The following is a 25,348-nucleotide window of genomic DNA, read 5'->3' on the forward strand; positions in this document are numbered from 1 at the left end:
AGTTATTAGAAGCCAAATCCAACTTGGAACAAAAGAAAAAAATTAAATATGAAGGAAAAGAAATAATAAAAAATACATGACATTATTATAATTAAAACATTTAATCTACAGTGACTCATGAAAAGTCTTGGCTAGATCCGACAGTTTTTGTAACATCACACACTGCATCAGCTGTGGGACAAGGATCATTTCTCATATCTGCAATATCACACATTGCATCAGGTGTGCGATGAGCAGCATTTCTACAATATCATTCCTCATTTATGCACTATCACACAGTACATTAGGTGTGTGATGAGCATTATTCCTAATTTGCCATCTATATTTGGTAAGATAACTCAAAGTTTTCCTTAGATCAAACCTTTCCTTTTTTGTAACCTCAGTTACTATCACTAATGGTTCATATGGCGACCACTAGTAAATTTAGTTCAGTGGATGGCTCTGTCTTCCCTCGAGGGGAACGACGTACCTATTCTGTTCTCCCTCGATGGGTCACTACTCAAAGTCTCGCTCACAACTTAATATCGAACGGACGTTGATTCACGTCTACTGTATTTACATAGACGCCGTCCCTTTCTCACCACACTCATAAATAGTGGAACTTACGGTTGATCTACACTCAGGAATTATATACATAATACTTTTTAATAAAACAAGAAACTTCAATTGGGTTTCGTTACTAAAGCCCAATATAATATATGTGAACCAACCTGGTTAACTGGGAATTAACCAGCCGGTTCACTATTCTGGGACGGAATCCTACTTTATTCTGAGGCGGAATGGGAGTAATCTTCATATGATCCCCACACTTATTCTCTACAACTGCCTTGGTAGATAATATCTTATGTTCTGCTGGAGTTCTCCCCCTACAAAAAGTTCTCAAGATCCGAGGATGAATACAGTATTACATTCAACATCAAACAAACCATAAATATACAGATAGGCATTTTGCATGAAACAAACAAACAACATATTTTCTTTAATTAGAAAAACTGCAGTACAGTACATGCATAATAATTAATTATTCCTGATAACAAAAGCAGCTGTAAAAGCTCTCATCAGTTTCCATATTTTTATTTTCATCTCCCTCGGGTGAACTTTTCTCTAATAGCTTCCCATTTCAAGGAGTTATAATGCTATATATATATGCTACTGACTGATGATTATGTTTCATTAAAGAGCCAAAACTTAAAAAATTTATAAACCACTGAAAAAACTTATTTCTTAACCTCAATATCAAAATAAGTTTTTCTTGACAAGATTTAAGATAAGGTACCTACAGTTCAATACAATATAATAAAGATGCACAAGAATGGCAGTGGACACCGTGCTTTCCTTTAACTTGACAAGACACATAAACACAAACTTTTTCCGGTTACCTCAAAACATTTCCTTTTAGTTAAGTGTGCCAAGACTTTCAAATGTCCTAAAACATCACTTAGAAAAATCATTCTATATATATATGTTTCAATAGCCAATTAAAGTTCTGAGATGATGGCCTCTACTTCATTCTGTGGGTAGCGGTGGAAGCCCTTGTCTGGGGTGACGGCCGCTACTTCAACGTTGGACCCACTCACTTTTTCCTCCATCACCTGCTTCAACACTGTCAGTGCAATCTTGAGAGCTTCTTGCAATGTCATCGACTGAAGCATAAGAAAATGGTTAGCGTTACCGTACAGTACACTACTTCTAAATTGTTCAAGGCAGAAGGAAAGTGACAAGTTTTGAATTAAAAAAATTCCTCAAGTGCAGATCTACCGAAGAAAAAACCTTAACCTATTGGTGAATGACAAGAACAGTTCAGTCAGGGTCAACCACAAATGATATAAAACAGTCGGGTAAGTAAATTTGGAGACTCATTCCTGTGATCCAATTTCACCACTGGGAGCAAACTTTTGTCCATGACTGGACATGAAATATAAAATAACCTCAAGGATGTTAAAAAAAAAAAAAAAAACACACACACACACACACCACACACTCTCACACACACTCTCTCTCTCTCTCTTGCTATCTATTACGTTAAACACACTCCGAATTTTGTGTGGGGTGGATGAAGGGATAGAGAAACTTCAAATAAAGGAGAAGAAAACTAACAAAACAGAAAAGCAATGACATATATAATAGAAAGTTATAGGAATAGTTCAAGGAAACAAAAAGAAATACAGTACTGTATTCTCAAACACACAAACAGTACCTCCTCATAACCTTAACTTGTTTATGCTGTGTAGTGTATACAAAACAAAACCTTAATTAACCTCCTCACTGATTCACTGTGCATGTTAAGTAGAGTTGTCAGACTCATTGACACGACACTTTCACCTACAAGACGGCTCCATTGTTCATGTTACATAATCAAACACCAGTTCACTACCTATCATGACACCATTGGATAGAAGTATGACCTTAGCCAAGATGTACAAGGTAACCTTAGCTTAAGTATTGATACTGTACAGTGATACATTTCCCTCGAGGGGGTATCGTAATTTAATGTAACCTAACCTAGTTCCTTCACAGTTTTTTATTATTATTATGAAAAATGGCCTGTAAAAGGCTCTGTAGGACCTCCAATCAACATAAGTAAAAAACACAATTTGTGCTGAAAGAATAATTACAGTTTCTTTCTTCTTAAACTACAGTATACTCTCGATTTAACGGAATCTGATATAACGAACGCTCAATTTAGCGAGTCATTTTTTCATTATTTTTCGCTTGATTTAGTGAACTAGTTCGCTAAATCGAGATTCATTCCATTAATACGCTCACACTTACAGAGAAACCTGAGACACTTGATACAGTAAAACCTACTTCAGCCTACGGTGAATGTATTAAATGTATAAAAATGATAAATAATGATAAAGCAATTACCGGAAAATCTGAGAAAATGCCGAGAAAATCACTCCAAACCTTTCTGCTCTGGGTTTGGGGTCCAAGGTTCCCGGCGTTATGAAATATTGCATTGTGTTTAGCCACATCCTTACATGATTGGTGTGTGGATGGGAATGGTGAGGTGACATGCCAAGAACACTTAAACAGCACTAAACTACTGTCTTATAACATTTGACTTTATAATTTTTATTTTAAAATTAATTGATACATGATGGCTCAATTTGACTACTTTTTCACTTAGACAACTGATCAGTGAATAAATGAGGGCATATGGAGACACATTATACACTAGTGATGTCAAGAAGCTTGCAACTGCAACAACGCATACATTATTGCAACCTGTACTCAAATATACTAAGTAAATTACTAAACATTTTATGTTTAGTGCAAACTATGGGTTGTTTAACTCAAATTAATTGCCATCTTGCAAGAATTCCAACACTGCAAGTCATATTTAGTTAAGTCAAGTCAGCGTCATTTTATAAGCAAAAAACTTAAAACTCCTTCTTTTATAATCCCTACTATGCACCCGGCTCCAGACTGTCAACACCCCCCCTCCCAGCCAGCAGGGTAGACAGATGGCAGTGGGTGGTAATGATTAATGAGATGAAGGCAATTTTAGGCTTAAAGTTTTCTTATAAAATGTCAGACTTCTTAACAGAATATAACGTGCATTGCTGGAATTCTTGCAAAATGGTGATTAATTGGAGTATAAACTTCCCATAGTTTGCACTAGCCAAAATCTTTTTCAGTAATTTACTTGACTTAGCAGAATATAAGTTGCATTGCTGGAATCCTTGCAAGATAGCAGTTAATTTGGATATAAACATCCCATAGTTTGCACAAGAGATAAAGATTTTAGTCCTTAGCTTAGTACAGTAGGCTCTCATATTTGAACATCCATTTAGACTGTAAAAACCTCGCAAAATTAAAATACAACTTCCTATGGAGAAAATTAATTTGAGTCTGGTACTTTCCATGTTTGGCTAAATTTTGCCATATTTACCCTACTTTTTTTGGCAAATTACTACCTGTAATAAAGCAACATCCTAATAAACCAACAAAAATAACACAGATAAAGTTAAATAAAAACTAAAAACAACACAGAAAAACTTTTTATGTTCTACAGCTTCAGCTAGAGTTGAACCTGATGACTTGGTAACTTCGTCATCCAAGTAAAAACACACACAACAACATTGGCTGTCTTTATGTTTTCAACTTTACCACCACTGGTGGGTAGAATTTCTTTTGTAAATTCAGAAACATTAATTAAAATATATATATACATGAACAGTAAACAAGTGTTGCTTTCATATTCTTATGTAGAGTAATGACGATATGTTTTCACATGTGCGCACTTACATACGCGATCTCACTTTTTTTCTTTACCATTAATGGTTAGCAGTGGGGTATGTTATAACGAATCTAATAGGTTCTAGAACCTCGTTCGTTATAGGATTAATTCGTTCCAGGCCCCCAAATACAACCACTTAACAATGAAAAATTTCTGTGGAAATTGTAAAAAATACGGTACTTTATCTTACCCTAGTGTTGTTCAGCATGCAGGACAGGAGGCAGAGATTCCCTTAGCCTTACATAGTTTTTAACTCTTCTTTATTCTTCAAAATCGTACATATAGTCGATTTAGCCATTCCATATTCATCACTAAGTTTCACAATGCTTGTTCTATTCTCACGCTTATTTATAATTTCTTTCTTAGTTTCAAAGGTTATTAGTTTTCTCACTCGCTTTTGACGATTCATTATTACAATTGTGTACACTTGTATAACAAAATAGTTATAAAAATAACACGAATTTCCGTATCAAAAGACAAAATTTTAACAAGATCAGTGGTGCACTGACTACACATTGAACCAATATGGCGCCCGACGCTCTTGCTGTGAGCCACGATACAACGATATTCGTGCGCAGGACGAAATAGTCCCGTATTCATCCGCGTTCGTTGTAGGAGTTTCGTTTGTTATAGCATTCTCAATTTTATAGGTAAAACCGTTCGTTATAGCAATATTCGTAGCAGAATCCGTTCGTTAAAGCATACCCCACTGTATTTCTATTGTTCCATTTATTAACATTAACTAACATTACTTAAAACAACCATATTAATTTTTTTACATTAATTTTACTACAGCTACAACCAGAGTCATATTTTCTTCAGTTTTATATGTAGAACCAGTCAGTCACTGGTTTTCTAAACATTAACGAAAACAATGCCGTCTCGTCTCCTCGTGTGTTAATATTCTACATATTAGTAATGAATTGTATTGCTCATTTTGCACACAAACATTAATTCAATAAAAAAGATATTCAGTGATAAACAATAATGAATCTTTTGTACATAAGAGAAATGACGCTGTTTACACGATTGTGCACGTCTGAACGTTGGCAGGCAGCTCAAACCCGCTGAAATTTGAAATTGTATAGTTTTTTTTTTGTGTCCAAATAAAAAACTCGCAAAATTTGAGAACATACTGTACATTGGAGTACAAGGTGAGTACAGTAATGTTGCTCAAAATTATGGCTTTTTCACAGGGTCAGGATATTATGGTACCGAATGTAACAAAGTATTTCAAATAAATTCTTTGTTTAGTTCCGTACAGAGACTGGTAGAAACTGACCGCACACCCCTAAAAAGGTTGTCTGCATCACTTTCTTACTGAACAAAATATTGTTTATTTGTTTTTTATTAATGACTAAAGATATATTACTGTAATAATTTGAGCTTATTAATACCTGTACCCTTCATATACATTCCATGAGAAGGTCAGTAATAAGAGACCACTAATCCCCCACCCTACCTCACCTTGACATTGCATCAGGTCAGGTCAGGTTTCCTCTCAAAATACTTTAGCTTCTATCTTTATTCAAGACATATTCAGGTCATAAGACCCACTAATCCCCCACCCACGAATGAGTAACCTGATACAGTGAACCCTCACTTTACGCGGTCAATTTCAATTGAACCCATGGAGGCCCGCGTAAATTTTCTCGCTCGCGTAAAATGAACAACATAACATATGGGATTAATTGAAATAGAGACCGGGCGGACCCCCAAACTCCATTTTTCCCCGACACAATAACTATGTTCTAGTAAAAATAACATCTTAATTTTATGATGGTACACCACACAATTAATATTTAAGAGAAATAGAGAAATACAGTCGCCAAGTTAATGTCCATTCAAATAATGGACTCAACTCCCTCCCCCTCTTCTCACACTCGCTGGCTCTTCCCTCTCTGAGAAATGTTTGGGGGAAAACACTAGATTTTAAGGTATAGTAATAAATAATACCTCAAACTAAAGTTAGGATAATATAATTGACATTGCTGGATTCCTTGCAAAATCTATGATGTTTATATTCAAAATGATCATCAAATTGTAAGAATTCCAGCGTATCAGCTAGAGGGTACACGTGTTTTTCGAATCGTTTTCAGTTAAAAAACTGTTACATCACACATATATTTTACCTTAACTGTGCCTGAATGAATATATTCTCGGAAATAAAAAGTAGTTTTGCTGAAACGTGATGTATTTTAATGTAATATAGGATAAAATACATGACGAAAACAAAAGATTTTACCTAACCTTCCCATGTTCAAGAGATGTTACTCGTTTTTTTAATAGTTTTTGGTTAAAATACTGTTATATTACAATGGCATTCTATTCATACTGTGCTTGATATAATGCATTCACGGAAATGTAATACAGTGTTCCCTCGGTTAACGAGATTTCGGTTAACGAGTTACCTTCCATAAGATTCTTAACTTCGGTTAACGAGCAATCCCTCGATTAACGAGTTTCTTACGAGCCGACCTCCACATGTTTTTGCTTGCATTTGGCGGTCCACCAGCTGTAGTATTAGTCCGCCAATACAGTAATCGGTTCTAGGGCTTATATTCCTTACCCTTTTAGTAAATATCAAGAAGTTTATACTATTCAATAATTTTAAAAGCTTAATATTAAATTTTTTAGTCATCTTAACAATTATTGAACAAAATAGAAAGTAGGGTCACTAGTTTGTGGCGCACCATCCAGCCTGCCAACACACCATACAGGCGTCAGTCTTTGTGTCTTTTCAGTGGAGGTAACATCTTGCTTGAGACTCTCTTCAACTAAATGCTTTTTCTGTGTTTGCAAGCAAATTTTTGGTCATTTTGAAATTTATTTTACATATTGACAATATATAATGCAGTGCAGTGTTGATTTAAAGAAAATAATCTTGAATTACACCAGAGAGCTAAAATTTTATGGGTGAAATGGTGCCATGGGGTGACTTGTCTTCCACCCCAATGACTTCTCTTCCACCCCAATGCCTTCTCTTCTCCCTTCTCCTCCACCCCCATTCTAATTCCAATCATCATCATCATCCAGGAGCCTTCTACATACACACCTCAAAGTAAGTGTACTTTACTACCTTTTTTGTTGAATTTAGGCAATATTCAGTGAGCTGGAACCAATTACCCAAAAACCCATTGAAACAATGGTTTCGGTTAACGAGCTTTTCGGTTAACGAACAACCTTCTAGAACGGATTGTGCTCATTAACCGAGGGACCACTGTATTTTTGCTGAAATGACGTACGTATTACAGTGGAAAGTGGGATAAAATCGTGACGAAAACAATGACTTTCGCTTTCTTTCGTTCAAAAGATGTTACCGTAATCGCTTTTTGAATGGTTTTCAGTTATAAACTGTTGTACAGTGACCCCTCGTTTAACGAACACCTCGGTTAACGTAATTTCGATTAACGAACTGCCTTCCATAAGGATCTTCAATTCGGTTAACGAAAAAAAATTCGCTTAACGAACTTCTTACGAACCGACCTCAACATGTTTTCGCTTGCACTGACCGGGCAACCAGCTTTAGTATCAGTCCGCCAATACATTAATCGGTTCTAGGGCTTAAATTCCTTACTATTTTTGTAAATATCAATAAGTTTATACTATTCAATAATTTTAAAAGTTTAATATTCAATTTTTTAGTCATTTTAACAATTATTGAACAAAATTGAAGGTAAAGTGACTAGTTTAATGCGCGGCATCCAGCCTCTTAACACAGCAAACAGGCGTCAGTCTCTCTCTGTTTTCACTGGAGGTAACATCTTGCTTGAGACTCTCTTCAACTAAACGCTTTTTTTCTGTGTTTCCAAGCAAATTATTGGTCATTTTGAAATATATTTTATATATTGACAATATATAATGCAGTGCAGCGTTGATTTAAAGAAAATAATCTTGAATTAAACCAGAGAGCTAAAATTTTATGGGTGAAATGGCACCATGGGGTGACTTCTCTTCCACCCCAATGCCTTCTCTTCTTCCTTCTCCTCCACCCCCATTCTAAATCCCATCATCATCATCATCATCCAGGAGCCTTCTACATACACACCTCAAAGTAAGTGAACTTTTCTACCATTTTTGTTGAATTTAGGAAATTTTCGGTGAGCTGGAACCAATTACCCAAAAACCCATTGAAACAATGGTTTCGGTTAACGATCGTTTCGGTTAACGAACGACCTTCTGGAACGGATTGAGTTCGTTAACCGAGGGGCCACTGTATTACAATAATATTCTTTCCTAATTGACTTGAATAAATACTACGATACCATATTTCTGAATATTTTCATTAAAATCCATCAAAATCATTTTCCTTGTCATCGTCTGCAGCACCAAACAGCTTCTCCCAGTCCTCTTCTTGAACAGGGCTAGAGGGTACGTGTTTTTCGAATCGTTTTCAGTTAAAAAACTGTTACATCACATGTATATTTTACCTAAACTGCACCTGAATGAATATATTCTCGGAAATAAATAGTAGTTTTGCTGAAACGTGATGTATTTCAATGTAAAATAGGATGAAATACATGACGAAAACAAAAGACTTTACCTAAGCTTCCGATGTTCTTGAGATGTTACTCGTTTTTTTAATAGTTTTCGGTTAAAATACTGATATATTACAATGATATTCTATTCATACTGTGCTTGATATACTACATTCATGGAAATGTAATATTTTTGCTGAAATTACGTACGTATTACAGTGGAAAGTGGAATAAAATCGTGACGAAAACAATGACTTTCGCTTTCTTTCGTTCAAAAGATGTTACCGTAATCGCTTTTCGAATGGTTTAGTTAAAAAACTGTTGTATTACAATAATATTCCCTCCTAATTGACTTGAATAAATACTTGAATGGAAATATACAATATTTTTGTTGAAACTACCCGAGTTTCAGTGTAGTGTCGTAATAATAAATGGTAAACAATTTGCCTTCGGCACTCGTGTTTCAGGCACGGTGAGCCTCAGTTTATAGGACGTAGAGTGTTTTTACTGAAGGTTTTGTTGTTCCATTACCCTCAAAAACGTGGGTCAAACTGTAAACGAGGAATATCATAAATTAACGATTTCTTGGTAAAAAAAATTAGGGTCGACCTATAAACGAGGGGGGTTATAGACGAGTATATACGGTAATTAAGAGGATTGACTGATAACAAATATCTTTGTTACGTACAGTTTTTAGGTTTCTTTGTGATAACACTGCTGCATGAATGTGTTTGAATAAAAAATGTATTACGTTCCCAATATAGGCTTCAATTAATTATTATGATTGATCAACAATTGGCATTAGTGTATGTTTGAAGTTGTGAAGGAGTAATGTTTATAAAAATAATGATCAAAGTTATGTATTTATTTCCAAAATGATTGGCATTATTTTAATACTAGGGAAATTATATTTCTGTAAAGTAAACAGATAAGAAATACTGTACATGTTTAATTCCAAATTATTGATATTATTTTTTAAAGGAAATTAGATTTTGGTAATTACAACAAAAATATTTTACTTACCAAAGAAGTAAGGAATAAACATCTTTCACTACTTTCTTAAGTTTATTGTATTCCCCAAATAAAATAAAATTTAAATATTTAATACATTTTCATGCTGTCCTTCCAAGACAGCTGTGATGACATGACAGAGATTAGCAATCCCGTGACCGTGATGCATGGGGGAGGCCTTTTAGTTGCGCTGCCCCCTATAACTATATGACAGTATTTGCTTACTTTGAGGAATCGATTCCAGCGATTCCATTGGCACAGAGGTATTCAATTTTTTTAAATTAAGTTCACTACAGCTACAACCAGGGTCTTATTTTCTTAAGTTTCTTATGTAGAACCATCATTACTCACGAAAACAATGCCGTCTTGTCTCCTCTTGTGGTTTTAATATTCTACAAATAATTAATGAATTGCATTGTTCACTTCACATATATAAACATTAATTCAATCAAATACATATTCCGTAATAAACACTAATGAATCTTTTGTACATATTCTTAAGATAAATGACTATTTTTCCTTGAGTGCACACGTATATGTTGGCATTCCTAATCCATCTCTTTTTTTTTTCTCTTTGCCATTAGTGGTTAGCTACTTCAATTGTTCCATTTATTAACATTAAATAAAGTTACTTAAAACATATATATATTAAATTTTTTTACATTAGATTTACGACAGCTACAACCAGGGTCTTATTTTCATTTTCTCGTGTAGAGCTATCGTCCCGGACTCCCGGCTGTAAACACAAATGAAAACGATGGCGTCCCATCTCCTCTTGTGTGACCAATTATTCATTTATATTGTATAAGGTGCATTCAGAAACATTATTTAAAGAATATAGTTTGCAATTTTCATTAATTGTATTGTTTAGGGGGGAAAGAAGGTAAAAAGCCACACAAAAGATATGAAAAGGTCACACTTGGGAACGCATCTCATTATTATTGCTGTATTTTAATGGGAATTAATGATTCGCGATAAGACGATTCACCTTACACTGCAATATTGGAGGACAAATTAATGTCGTTACTCGAGGCTTTACTGTACAGTGGTCCCTCGGTTAACGAACACAATTCGTTCCATAGGATCGTTCGTTAACCGAAAATTTCGTTAACCGAATCCATTGTTTCAATGGGATATTGGGTAATTGGTTCCAGCTCACCGAAAAGTACATACAAAGACCCAAAATGCAGTACAGTACATTTACTTTGAGGTGTATATGTAGAAGGTTCCTGGTTGATGATGATGATGATGGGAATTAGAAGTGGGGATGGAAGAGAAGGGAGAGGAGAAGGAAGTGGGGATGGAGGAGAAATCGCCTTTCAGGGGACCCATGCTTGATGCAGTCATTTCACCCATAAAATTTGAAGTTCACTAGGTATAATTCAAGATTACTTTATTTAAATCAACACTGCACTGCGCTATATATTATCAATATGTTAACTTAATTTCAGAATGACCAATAATTTCAATTAAAAATGCAAAATATTCAAGACACCAACAAAATCGATGTTCACTCCACTGTCAACAGAGCCCAACTGACGCCTGTTGGCTGAGTCAGGCATCTGATGGGCGCACAAAACACTAGTTCCCTAGCTGTACTGCATATATTATCAATATGTTAGGTAAATGTTAAAATGACTAATAATTATAATTTAAAATATGCAAAAATATTAAAGAGCACAACTTTTATTTATATTTACTCCACTGGAAACGAATGTAAACATAGAGCAGATTACTGACTTGCTGAATTGAAATGAAGTTTTATTTGTTAACCGAATTGAAGATCCTTATGGGAGGTAATTCGTTAACCGAAATTTCGTTAATCGAACCGTTTGTTAACCGAGGGACCATAGTACTGTAGTTCTATATACTATTTACTATATAAATAGCAATGATTTTCTGTACATGTAACTTTTTTCATGGGGCAAAGGAAGGCTGGGAACATAATTCCTGTATTTTATCTATTTCTTATGGGAAAAATTTATCCGCTTAAAAGTTGTTTCACACAACGTCGTGTTTTCAGGAACGTAAACCCGACGTTAAGTGAGGACGCCCTGTAGTGCATATTCACTCATAATAACTTTTGTCAATTAAACAATCATCAAACTGAAGGGATATTTAGTGTAATCCACATTTGTCTGCACATCAGATTAGAGACACAAAGTGTTGAAGAAGCTCTTGGCTAACCTTGTGATAAGACTCCTGGAGAGACTGCTGTGCTCCTTCAGATCCTGAGCCAATGGCCTTAGCACCAAACTCCAGGAAAGTCCCTGATGGATCCATATGGTAGAGCTGTGCACCTGATTTATCAAGACCCGCAAACAGCATAGCCACACCAAAAGGACGACTCTGTTAAAATAAAGTAATAATAACACATTGGTATTCAAATCTTCTAAATTTTCTAAACTTTAATACATTGCACTATTGAATACACAAGCTCCAACATAATGCAACAATTTACTACTTAAATAAAAAGTAGTTTTCTCAAGTCATATCAATAGATGAGGGTTAATCACAGCATAACCCATTATCAGCACATCCATCCCCTAAATCCAGCTCTCTCTCTCACATGCACACGCACCACTGCTTCCTGGATACCCATTACCTCCCACTCTATTACATCCCCCTCACCCTATCCTTTCACTTCCTTCTTGATCTTCTCTTCAGTTCACTATGTGACCTCCAACCTTAGAAACATAAGTAGGTTGAAGAGTGCACGAAGCCTAATACCATATCCATTTTGGCCAAATGTAACTGGTTCAATAATTGGAACCTCCATATGAAGTAGAGTGCTGTACCCTGTACTGTGCTTCACCTTCAGTCATTTAATCACTTATGTGCTGGCACAAAGAGCATACCAAAATACTATTCCAGCCAAGCTGAAATACTTCACTTATCCATGGGAAGTATTTACCAGTAAGACAAGTGCTCAATAAAAATCAATTAGCAACAAGACAAACCACATAAAGTTCACTATGTTGTACTAACAAATATCATGAGGGTACTGTTAACCTCTAGTATTGTAGTTCAATAAGCCATTACAGTATATTTAAATTATCATTATGAATTTATTAAATGTTCTTTTTTCAAATAAAAAATCTTCCATTTGTTGTTGATTGAGCAATCTTCCCTGTTGGATATGTGTCAAGTAGATATATTTACTGGGACAAAAGGGAATAAATCAGTACAGTATTTGGCCTCTTAAGCACATCAAGTATATCCTTGTACCTCTTCTGCCAAACCATCAATTGTTTCTCCACATGTACCTTATATAACTGCTCTGGAGTTTAAATACTCATTCACTGACTCTCCTACTCCATATCTTTTGAAAACTGACTGAATTATTATCTTCCATGTACGAAAACATTAATAGTTACCATTGCTGGACCATCATCATCTGAGTCACCAAAGCGGATGGCAAGGTTTGATACAGCTTGAGCTACCGACTCCACTTTCATGTTTTCATTATAGACAAACCAATGGTTGGCACATTCAGTGCGTGCGTGGTCAACTAATGTTCGAGAATCTGCCACCAACCCTGACACAGCACAACCTGGTGATGATAAAACTGGATTAAGATGAGGAAAAAGGTGGTTCAAGGAAACTCCAGCAAATAATTGTATATATATGGCTAATTTAGGTCAGCCTTGGCATAAAATGCAAGAGAAAGTGAAGAAACTCAGTGGTTCTAGAGAGAAGGCATATCCTACACATTGGTAAATAATTTTCATCTGAAATGTAGTTCCTACTTCTCACTTAGGCCATATATTATGTAAGTTTCTTACATATTTACCTTGAAAACACCATGTGCACCACATCACTGATGTTGATGATAATGAAACAATATTATGCTTCATATTCAGATGGTATCCATAGTTATAAAAATTACATGTTTCCCGAGTGATGTTATTCTGGCCGGGTAATTTGTATGAATTTTATGAGCTAAATAAAAAAAAAATTATACTTCACCCCGTATATGAGTTGATGCACCGCGGAAAGTGAAAGTCCGGCCGGTTCTGGCAAGGTACCACTAAATGAGAAATCGCGGAAAGTGAACAGTGTAAAAAGCGGGGTAATACTGTACATAGAAAATCTAAAATGGTGTCTCTTTTTCTTCTCAGCACCACAAAACTCTCACTTTTAAGCTTGCCAGCCATTTTAAAGTGAATTACAAACGAAAGTTTTGTCAGTACACAACACAATCACTAATGTTGGGACTCGAAAATACGTAATTTGACAAAATTTTGGTACGACTGAGGCGGTCGTAAGTCCGGGTGGTATAAGTCGAGTAGGTCGTAAGTCGGGGAATAGCTGTACTTTGAAATATCACTGTCACACTGGGGGCACTGAAATCCACAGTCCATGGCTTGCTGGGAGCATCACAAGAAATAAGCAGTGATTGGGTCGTAAGGAGCCTGAACATCACTGAAGAAATCAGACCTAACGCACTGCCTGATTTGAAGCATGTAGCACAAATTTGCTGATGGCATCCAAAGCCTCCACAGGGGCCATGGCCCCCCACTGAGTAGTAGTGAACCTTGCATCCAAGGCACGCTGGAGAACAGGGACACACAGGAGACGGATATGTAGGACGGCATCAGCATCTGGCCACTTGTTGAGCTGCAACCAGCACTCAGTTGAGCGCCCCCAGGACCGAAAGGCCGCTGAGGACATCTCCAGGTCATATTTCTTAGGTGCAGAGGCCATAGAGACTCGTGGCTGAGATGACTGACGTGGGGCTGACATTGATGCCAAACTTGCCTGCAGCGAGACGATGGCTTGCGCCAGAATCGCCGGTGTCGCTGAAGAAAGGTGGCCACAGGGGGTCCTGGAGGGCGTTGAAAACCCCGGACGGCATGAGAGCAGCATCTTGAGGTTCAGGTTCACAGCTAAATTCACTGCACCATGTTAGGTGTTTTCTTGAAGGGAAGGAGAAACCTGACAGGTGGCAACTGGCCCCTCTCCACTACCAGGGGTTGCCAGGTAGCACCAACATAACTATAATGTCTCCATCTTACAGAAATTGATTTTCAATATTGTATATTATTATAATACAACTGACTTTATTAGAAATTTATTATATTAAAACAATACAGTATTCACCTATCATTTGAAAAGGCAGCGGCAGTGTGCACAAATATGCAAGTGTGTGCCTGGGGTGATGTGGGCCAGCCACCACCTGCCAGGCACCAGTCTCTCCTCACACCAGTTTGATCTTAAGCTCTGGTGTGAAAGCCTCTGCTGCTGACTACATTTAAGGTAAGTGCTCACATCACACTGTATCCATTCCTCATTATTTATTACGTTTAATGTACTGTATTTCATTGTAGATTTTTATTTAAAAAAAAAAAATTAAATTAAAAAAAAAAATTTTGAGGGATTTTTTTTATCTCGTCACTTGACCTGGATTTGGTCCCTAACCCGTAAGTCGGGGAGTATATATATATATATATATATATATATATATATATATATATATATATATATATATATATATATATATATATATATATATATATATATATGTAACAAAGAAGTATGTCTGTGTATTTGTTTGTTTGTACGTGTGTCCGCACGAGAATCTCGGAAACTACTTTACCGATCTCTATTGATGATGGATGGTCTTATATGTATTGATGATGGATGATGTTATATGTAGTGATGATTAGACAATAAAATAATAACAGTTTAATGCTAAAAAAATATACTTTGCTGTACTGTTGTAGTGAAAAACAACTTACATACACCGTTAATGAACTATTAATGGAAGAAGAAGTTTTGGGGACTGAACAGTGAGACAATGTGGAGCCTCCCGGAGGGTGGCGTCCTACTGTTGCCTAGCGGATGAGCCGCCCGGAGTGCGGCGATTCTGCTAGTTACCAAATAAATTCAATACCAAATATCTCTTCCATCTAATACTGTACAATATTGTATATTTTTCCATCCTACAGTATGTAGTAAAAATTATACAATACATATTTTCCATTCTGTGTAGTAAAATACAGTCAATACCTGTTCAACCTGTGTAATAATCCATGAAATAAACATACTACAATAAAATGTGATTGTACTCTTACCGATGTGTCTGTCAATCTCAACAATTTTTTCGATGGTGCTGGGGATCATGAGAGGCGATGTGATCCTCTTTTCTACGGCCAGGACAACACCCTCGCTAGTCTGGATGCCAATGGCGGTGGAACCCAGCTTGATTGCCTCGATAGCATACTCGACCTAGGGAGCAAAAGTGTACAGTAAGGTGACATAAGGCTCCAGCAGGATTTCAACTGCAGTGTGTATTTAGGAACTAGGTCCCAGGAGGTCTTGAAGAGTTGGAGGATCAGGAGATGATGGTTTATGTACTGTATATCATAATAATTCTGAGTGATGAGACAAATATGCAGAGTAAATTTATACAGAGTAATTGAATGAGGATGTTGTTCCAGGAAGAATCTGAAATGGCACAGCTACTTAGGTAGAATTACTGGACTCCGGCACATGCTTCTATGTCCATATTGCTTCTGTCAGGTTGGTATCTATTCACAATGATCTTGGCTTCAAAGTCTTTTAACGCTGGCTGATTACTCCAAAACTTATGGAATCTAGGCAGCTTAAAGGTTTGAATGGATGGTGCACTATGAGAGTGAGTTCCACATGTCCACTATTCTTTGGGTAAGTGTATATTCCTTCAGTTGATTCTACATTGCTCCTTCCTTAATTTCAAAATATGTCTTCGTGTAACTACATTTTAATTTGTTTGGGAATATCACTCACTTCCTTGTCATAATGGCTATTCATATTTTTAAACCTCTATTATATCCCCTCTATAGTGCCAGGGTAGGTAACTTGAACCTTTCCAGCCTTACTTCTAATCAGTCTAGCAGCCCTCCAATGTACACTTTCTATCATTGCCACATATTTATTTTTATAGGTGTAAAAGATATATTAGCTAAACTTATAATGAGGCCTTATCAGTTCAAAAAGTACTGTACGGTAACAGAAAAGAATTCTGATCTTATTGGAAGTGTTCATCTGTACACTTCAAAGGACAGCTTCGAGTCTATGTACAGTGTATACTTCAATGTCTTTTTCAGTCACCTTCAACTGTATTACTTTTTCCCACCCCATTCCTGCTGTTCATATACTGTAGTACAGTACTCTGTACAGTGAACCCTCCATTAACGAGCGGTTCAATTTACGAGATTTCAGTTAACGAATTACCTCCCGTAAGGACTTTCAGTTCTATTAACAAGTGCAAATTCTATCAACGACAGCCTTACATGAAACACATGTTTTGGTGCGCGCATCAGCTGATCGACTTATCCGCCAAGAATCGGTTCTATTTTTACCTTTGTTTCCAGTGGAGTAAACATCGAGAAAGTTGTGCTCTTGAAAATTTTTGCATTTTTACATAAAAAATGTTGGTCAATCTGAAATTTAGTTAACATTTTGATAATATACAGTGTAGTGTTGGTTTAACTAAAAAAATCTGGACCCGGATTTTGGAAGATTCGGACAAAAAATTTGGGGGTTCTGGGCATAGAAGCCTCCCTAAGAAGCATTCCCAAAGCAGGGTGAAGGTACTGTAGTTTTAGGATTAAATTTTTTTTCTGATAAAATGTCAGACTAAAATTAGCAGAATATAACTTGCATTGCTGGAATCCTCTGCCTCATTACACACAATTGCAGGGTCTCAATTGTTTCTCTTACTATTGACAACACAACATTCATATATTGTTTCTCACTTTTGTCTTTTTTTTTCATTTTTGCATTTCTTTATGGTTCTTTATTATTATTATTATGACAGTGTTGTTGTTGTTATTATTATTATTATGTTACTAAAGCAGATAAAGCCAACACAGTAGTGATTTTAAACAAAGATGATTATATTTCTAAAATGAATGACCTTTTATGTGATGCTGCAACATATTCTAAGCTCATAAATAATTCTCTCAACACAGCTAACACCCAGTTCAACAAAAAACTTATGTCTCTATTGAAAGGCAAAGCTACTCTCATTCAACATTTTACTTCAACATCCCCTCCACTGCCATACATGTACGGTTTAATCAAGACCTTCCTCTACTGTATATATATTTGCCTTGTTATGTATTTCTCCTTAGTCTGTACTCACCCCTGAAGATGTGAATTAAACGAAAGCGCTTGGGAACTTCGTGTTATCTTTTTCCTTGTGGTTATCAGCATATATATATATATATATATATATATATATATATATATATATATATATATATATATATATATATATATATATATATATATATATATATATATATATATATATATACAGGGTGTCCCATAAGTTTCCGTACAACGTATCACCAACGCCATTACAAGCATAACTCCAGCTGTGCTTGAACCTGTTCTTCAGCAGTAGAGGACATGCATTGAAGAGTGTTTTCAACAGAATGGTAGTCATGTAGAGCATATTATATAAATAAAAATGGATTTTCATATAAAATTTATTTTTCCTACGTATGGAAATTTATGGGACACCCTGTATATATATACACGTATCTGTGCACATGTGTATAATTTTCAAAACATCAAAAATTAAGAGTAAAACTGTACTCATGATGAATGAAAAGGATGTACAGTACAGGTAGGCTATAATGTACACTATTACAGTAGTTTACTGTACAGTTCATATACTGTACCACTCACCTGAAACAGACGTCCCTCGGGAGAAAATGTGTTCACACCACGGTCATATTCACTACGTGTTAAAAACATCTGTAAAAACAGAACTAAAGTTAGTAAAAATACTTCTTTATTACATGTTAAAGGTTCAGTTTACCTCATCACTTTATATTAATTTTTCAGCTGATTCATAACAATTTAAAGATAAAAAAAAATTATCCCATTGTAAAACTTCACAAATACTGTCCAGTTTATACAGTACAGTAGTTATGGTGGGGAAGAAACATAAACAATTATCCAAATGCCATAAACTTAAAATCTTGCCATTTCAGAATATTGTAAATTTAATTAAAAATCAGGTTGAGGAAATGTTTGTGAGCATCACTGTTTACTCTCTACTACAACAAAGTATTACTGTCCTCAACAGCAAAGGACAATGTACTGAACAACAACTTCATAAATTTTCAGGCACAGGTGTCAAATGTTGTTTTAAAATGTCATTTCAACAGGCCAAGGTTGCAAAGAATCATGATTTTTTTAATAAAAAGGTTTTTGCTTTAAATAATGTTTTTGTTTATTAGGTATAATTTTTTATTTTTTCATCATTTACCAGTACAGTAGCTATACTAATGAAAATGTGATATTTTCTCCATCAAAGGCATTCTGAGGCATAAATAAAAGAAAATTTAAGTACTACAGTATACATTTTTAAGACAAAGGTACAGAGAAAACCCCATAATTCGTATCTCTCTAATTCAAAATTACTCATAATTTGTAATGTTTTGCTGTGACAAAATGTATATGACAAATTTCGTAAAAACAGTATTTGACAAAATTTATAAATACAGTAATACCCCGCTGTACGAGGTTCTTGTTTACGCGTTTCTACATTTACGCGGTACCCCGCCAGAACCGGAATACCCACTTTACGCGGTGCATCTACTCATATACGCGGAGAGCGGCTGGCGGTCTTCTCGCGCCGCGCCATTTTTGGATTGAAACCTCCCGCCATGTTGGGTAAGCGGCGCGTGTAGGTTGCGCAGTGTATGTCTTTGTTGCGTTATCGGTGACTTCATATGACGTATCGGACTGTGATTAGGCCACGCATCCTTACCTCCCTCCCCGCTAGCTGTGATTGGTTTAATGTAATATGACGTGCCCTGCCACGGGAGGGATGAAGCCGCTTGACCTAGCCGCGTCAGTTACACCCCTCCCGGCCACACCGTGTATACCGGTATCTATTATTCCATAAGAATGGTTGCCACCGGACCACCACCACCACAGAAAAACCTTGCATAACTTGGACCCAGCCGCCCTAAGCCAAAGAAGATACGACGTGCCCTAAGTTACGAAGTGAAGTACAAGATTTAGAAAAAGGAACGAGACAGGTTGATTTGGAACGCCAGCATGGCATGAACGAATCTACGATCAGGACAATCAAGAAGGATGCAGCCAAGATAGAAGAACACATGAACATCACAAAGTCTGCAGGTGCTTCAATGATCAAGTATTGCCAGAACATGGTGCGTCTCAAGACGGAGAATTTACTTGTTCACTACTTGATTCGTCAGGCAAGACGGAACATGGCGGTCGACACGCGGTCAGTTCAGGAGTACGCAAGTGAACTGTACGCAGCAGTGTCACGTAAGATGGGAATTGCAGAGCCCAAACCCTTCAATGCTTCCTCTGGTTGGCTGCAGAGGTTTAAGAAGAGGAACAAGATCACCAACATTAACATTGGTGGTGAAGAAGCGAGTGCTGACCATGTTGCGGCTAGGGATTTTCCTCCGTTCTTACGTGACGTTATGGAGGAAGGACAGTACACCGACGACCAGGTGTTCAGCATGGACAAATCCTGTCTGTTTTGGAAAAAGCTACCTTCCAAGACCTTTGTTGTCAAGATTGCCAGCAAGTGTCGGGGCCGGAAGTTGCAGAAGGAGCGCATCACCGTCCTCTTTACCACCAATGCCTCCGGTTCCTGTAAACTCAATTTATCGGTGATTCACACAGCCCGCAAGCCACACGCCTACAAGAACATGACCAAGCTAAATGTCCACTGGCTGACCGCACGTAAGGCGTGGATGTTCTCTACTCTGTCCCTCTCCTGGTTTGATGACTGTTTCGTTCCTGACGTGAAGAAATTCTGTGAGCAACAGAATGTTCCATTCAAGATTTTGGTGCTGCTTGACAACGCACCAGGACACTCGCCCCTACTGTTGGATCATCACCCCAACGTAAAAGTGGTCTTCCTTCCTCCCAACACTACGTCATTAATCCAGCCCATGGACCAAGAATTAATCTGCAATGTGAAAGCTGCATTCTCTGCAAAGAAGTTTAAGCTCCTGAACGACTACAACCTTAGTGTTGTTCAGCATGCAGGACAGGAGGCAGAGGGGGAGGGGGGAGGAGGGGGGAGGAGAGAATTATTGAGAAGAGGTGGAAGGAGAGGAGTCATCCTTCCTAGCCCTCTTTGGTGACTGTCTCACAGACACTTTGTCTGTATGTTCTTTTGTTATCTTTGTAAAGAAGGTATCCAGGGTTGGCTGCTTCAACCTTGATTTCTGGACCTTCCAAAAGTAGTTCATAACATTGTCATTGAACACACTGATGGCCTTTTGCACAGAACCAACATCAGGATGATAATCCTCAGCAAGCTTAGACAGTTTGCTCCAGCAAAAGAACACATCCTTGAGATCTTTGACTGGAATGATGCGGCTTTCCTCCTTGTCCTCCTCCTCCCCTGACTCCTCAGAAGTTAAGCTCTGCTTCAGTGTCTCATTTTCTTCTTTGTGAAGCTCAAGCAGCTCCTCAGTGGACAGCTCCTTACTGTGCTCTTCCACCAACTCCTCAACATCATCATCATCCACTTCCAGGCCCATGGAATTGCCCAGAGCCACAATTTCATGAACAACAGCCTCTTCTTCTAACTCTTTGAAGCCTTCAAAGTCTCTTTGAAGGACACATTCAGGCCACAATGGCCTCCAAGCAGCACAAAGACACCTCACAGTAACCTCTTTCTAGGCTGGGGTAATTAAAAATACAGCATCTGCAATATTGAAGTGACTCTTCCAAAATTCCTTCAAGCTAACATCACTGGAAGAAGTGGACGCAAAACATTTTCTAAACAGTGCCTTTGTGTACAGCTTCTTAAAGTTAGAAATTACCTGTTGATCCATGGGCTGGATGAGAGGTGTTGTGTTGGGTGGCAAGAAGTGCACAGTGATGAAGTTCAACTCCTCTGGCAATTCAACCATCAAATTAGGAGGGTGGGCTGGTGCATTGTCCATCACCAACAAAGCTTTTAGTGGAAGATTATTCTCCCTGAGATATTCCCGAACACTGGGTCCAAACACCTCAATCACCCATTCAGAGAATAAATTCCTGGTCACCCAAGCCTTTGGGTTTGACCGCCACATAACACCAAGGCGGGTCTTCCTAATGTTTTTGAAAGCTCTGGGGTTTTCTGCATGGTACACAAGGAGTGGCTTTATTTTGCAGTCACCAGAAGCATTAGCACAAAGAAGGAGGGTAAGCCTGTCTTTCATTGGCTTATGGCCAGGGACAGAAGTTTCCTCCCTGGTAATGTATGTACGACGAGGCATTTTTTTCCAAAAAGGTCCAGTTGAATACCTGCTGAGAAACAAAGCCTCCCTCTTTAATCACATTCAAAAAAAATGTCATGGTGTTCCTTAGCTGCTTCCTTATCTGCACTAGCAGCATCACCATGTCTCACAACACTATGTAATTTATTTCTTCTTCTGAAACCAGTAAACCACCCCTTGGTACCCCTAAACACTGGCACATCACTATCACTTCCATTGGGAGTCTTGGCTTTAAGGTCCTCAAACAATTGTCTGGCCTTCTCACAAATTATAGCTTCACTAATGCTATCACCTGCCATTTCTTTCTCCTTTATCCACACTAAGAGTAAATTTTCCGTTTCCTCAATCACATTACACCTTGCTTTGCTAAGTCTAGAGATTCCCTTAGCCACTTGCACTGTTTTCAACTCCTCTTTATTCTTTAAAATCGTACATATAGTCAATTTAGCCATCCCATACTCATCACTAAGTTTCGCAATGCTTGTTCCATCCTCACATTTCTTTATGATTTCTTTCTTAGTTTCAAGAGTTATGAGCTTTCTCACTCGCTTTGAACGATTCATTGTCACAATTGTACACTTGTATAACAAAATATTTATACAAATAACTCTATTCCCACATCAAAAGACGAAATTTCAACAATAACAGTGGTGCACTGGCTACACAATGAGACAAAGATGGCGCCTGACGCTCTTGTTGTGGGTCGCGGTACAACAATATTCATGCGCCAGACGAAATAGTCCGGTATTCATCCGCGTTCGTTGTAGGAGTTGCGTTCGTTATAGCATTCTCAATTTTATAGGTAAAACCGTTAGTTATAGGAATATTCGTAGTAGGATCCGTTCGTTATAGCATACCCCACTGTACTTTGTCCAAAGTGTAATAACCAGTGTACACTGCGTGAAGAACAACATATTTGGCCGTGTCGCAATAGTTTTCTTCGGCCATAAAGTAAAAAAACGGAAAAAGTGCAACTTTTCTGTTAGTGATTATAAAGGATCATTGGATTCATTTACAGATTAAGGTAAGATGTGGGGGGCATGAACAATGGTTAGATTAGGTTAGGTTTTCTTGGTTGGTTGGTTGGTAATATAAATTATATTAGGTTGGGTTAGGTTAGGTTTTCTTGGTTGGTTGGTAATATAATTTGTTATTTATTAAAAAAAATTCAAAATTTTTCCATTATGAATGTTTGGTGGGGCAGTGTGATACTATAAATTGACCAAAAATAGGTTTTTCCTGTGTATTTTGATGCATTTCAAACGAATTTGATATTCATTTCCACCGGAAATCACACGTTTTTTAAGATACCCCCTCCTCCCCACCAAACACTCATAACGGAAAGTTTGAATTTTTTTTTTAATAAATAAATTATATTACCAACCAACCAACAAAACCTAGACCCCCGTCAGAGGCCTGGAGCGATGCGTGAGCAGGTGGTCAGACCATCTCCGCCATAAGTAAACAAATCATAGCAACACTTGTGACTGAGCGAAAGTAATAATCTTTCTAAATTAATATCGCGGTTATCCTTAATTTCCGGAGGAAGTATCATTGAATAAAAATGGGTTAAAATTGTGTAAACATAACGAGATACATATTTTTAATATGGAAATAAAGACTGGTGTGATACTATAAGTTCACCCTCTATATTAACCTCATTTTCTCCCCCACCCAAAAACCTCGATTTCCCAGACTCTTCCCCACTAATGTTGGGGGCCAAAACGAGCAATTTTCGCCCAAAATGAAGGTCAGATTCGTTTAAAACACACCAAAATACACTGGAGTAAAATATTTATCAAACCCTAGGGACTCATGTCTTAAAGTAAATATTTACCGTTTTACCAAACTATGTAGGTAAACTATTCTGGGTGACCTCAGACGATTATCAACCACCAAGTCTCTTCACCTCACACACCACCACAGCCTCCTCAATTAAGCCATTGCATTTCTCCATAAACAACAAAATACCGAGTTTATCAAGAATAAGATTTAATAAACTTGGTGCACCGTTGAGTCTGGGAATGACCAGCACAACCTTCCTCATGTTGTCACCTCTCACATCACCCACCAATTGTTCCTCGAAAGTACCCTAAAATAATATCACATTCGCCTCAATTAAGGTAATTCTCAATAGGCAACATGAATCCCAGAGTTTGTCATAAATTTACCTTGACAGAGGATGACAAGGGAGAGCGGCAACAGAGATGACTTGTGTTTTGGCCGGTGTTTACCTCACGCTCGAAGGCTCATGTTATAATAATTTACACGAACAAGACCAATGGCTATCATTTATTCTTATAGCAACAATTACCAATTAAATGTGCGCTAATTAATCTAGAACTATAAGATAATCTATTAAGTGAATTGCATTTTCTTCACATAAGCTAACTCCAAAAAACAAACGGTTAGTCAAGCGGTTACGTTCCTGATAAATTTTGAACATTAATTAACTTACATGCCTAGCTGACATTTAATAATTATGGTATAATGCATATATATAATAAAATTAATATTAACTTAGATTTATATATCTCAGAAAATTATATAATTTATATTTTAATTTGGTTTCATACTTTAGTTTTATCTGACACAGTTTCAATTATACCAATAAATTTAGGAAGCTCTCTGCGTCATTATACAGTAGTCCTCTGAAAATATCATTATTTTATACTAATTTTCTTCACTAAGCTTTAACTCTGTGCTGAAGTTAAAGGAGATTAGAGTAGAATATTTGAATATTGTTAATAGATGTACCAGAACTATATTAGAATACTCTACTTACACAGGGGTTCTCAACCGGGGGGGAATTCCCCCCCTCAGGTTTTCAGGGGGGGGAAAACTGATACTATTATGGAAAAAATAAAGGATTTTCAGTATTATACGCATATTATTTGGAATGCACTTTTTGAGGCAGACAATCTTGGAAAGGAGGGGGAATGACATTCTGACATGGTGAAAGGGGTGTATGGGGGCAAACAAGGTTGAGAACCACGGTATGTCAGATTGTGGCAGTGATTAGCACCTAAAGGTGTGTAGTGGATTTCTCCCCTACAAACGCTGTTTGCCGCTGAGTAGCCGACCCCGCGAATTCCCCAGTGTATGCCTCGTGGTCTGGGTCAACCAGTGCCAACATACATCACGGAGGTCAACTACTAAGCCACGCCTACCCCCGCTATTTAAGACCTGACCTCGTGGTGACCTCTCTCTTCTAGCTACAGCCGCAGCAAGCTACACCTCCTCCTCCTCCTCCACCTGCCTGGCGGTCCTCGCTCCCGCCGGCGAGCATGACGACCCACAAGCTGGTCCTCCTCTGAGCATCCTCACCAACCAGCTCTCTCTACATCACGCTTGTA

General features: G+C 37.3%; 1 protein-coding gene across 1 annotated transcript; it reads right to left on the bottom strand.

Moving 5' to 3' along the window:
* Positions 1-966: 966 nt before the first annotated feature.
* LOC121875283 (proteasome subunit alpha type-5-like) lies at positions 967-24,306 on the bottom strand. The gene is made up of 6 exons (XM_042379745.1): positions 24,164-24,306; positions 18,415-18,483; positions 15,810-15,963; positions 13,110-13,285; positions 11,920-12,081; positions 967-1,643 (listed from the first exon to the last, which is right to left on the bottom strand). The coding sequence occupies exons 2-6, from the start codon at positions 18,481-18,483 to the stop codon at positions 1,479-1,481; spliced, it is 726 nt and encodes a 241-aa protein (XP_042235679.1). The 5' UTR covers positions 24,164-24,306; the 3' UTR covers positions 967-1,478.
* Between the last annotated feature and the right edge of the window lie 1,042 nt (positions 24,307-25,348).

The sequence above is a fragment of the Homarus americanus genome, unplaced genomic scaffold (assembly GCF_018991925.1).
Source record: "Homarus americanus isolate GMGI-L3 unplaced genomic scaffold, GMGI_Hamer_2.0 scaffold56241, whole genome shotgun sequence".
Classification (NCBI taxonomy): Eukaryota; Metazoa; Arthropoda; class Malacostraca; order Decapoda; family Nephropidae; genus Homarus; species Homarus americanus.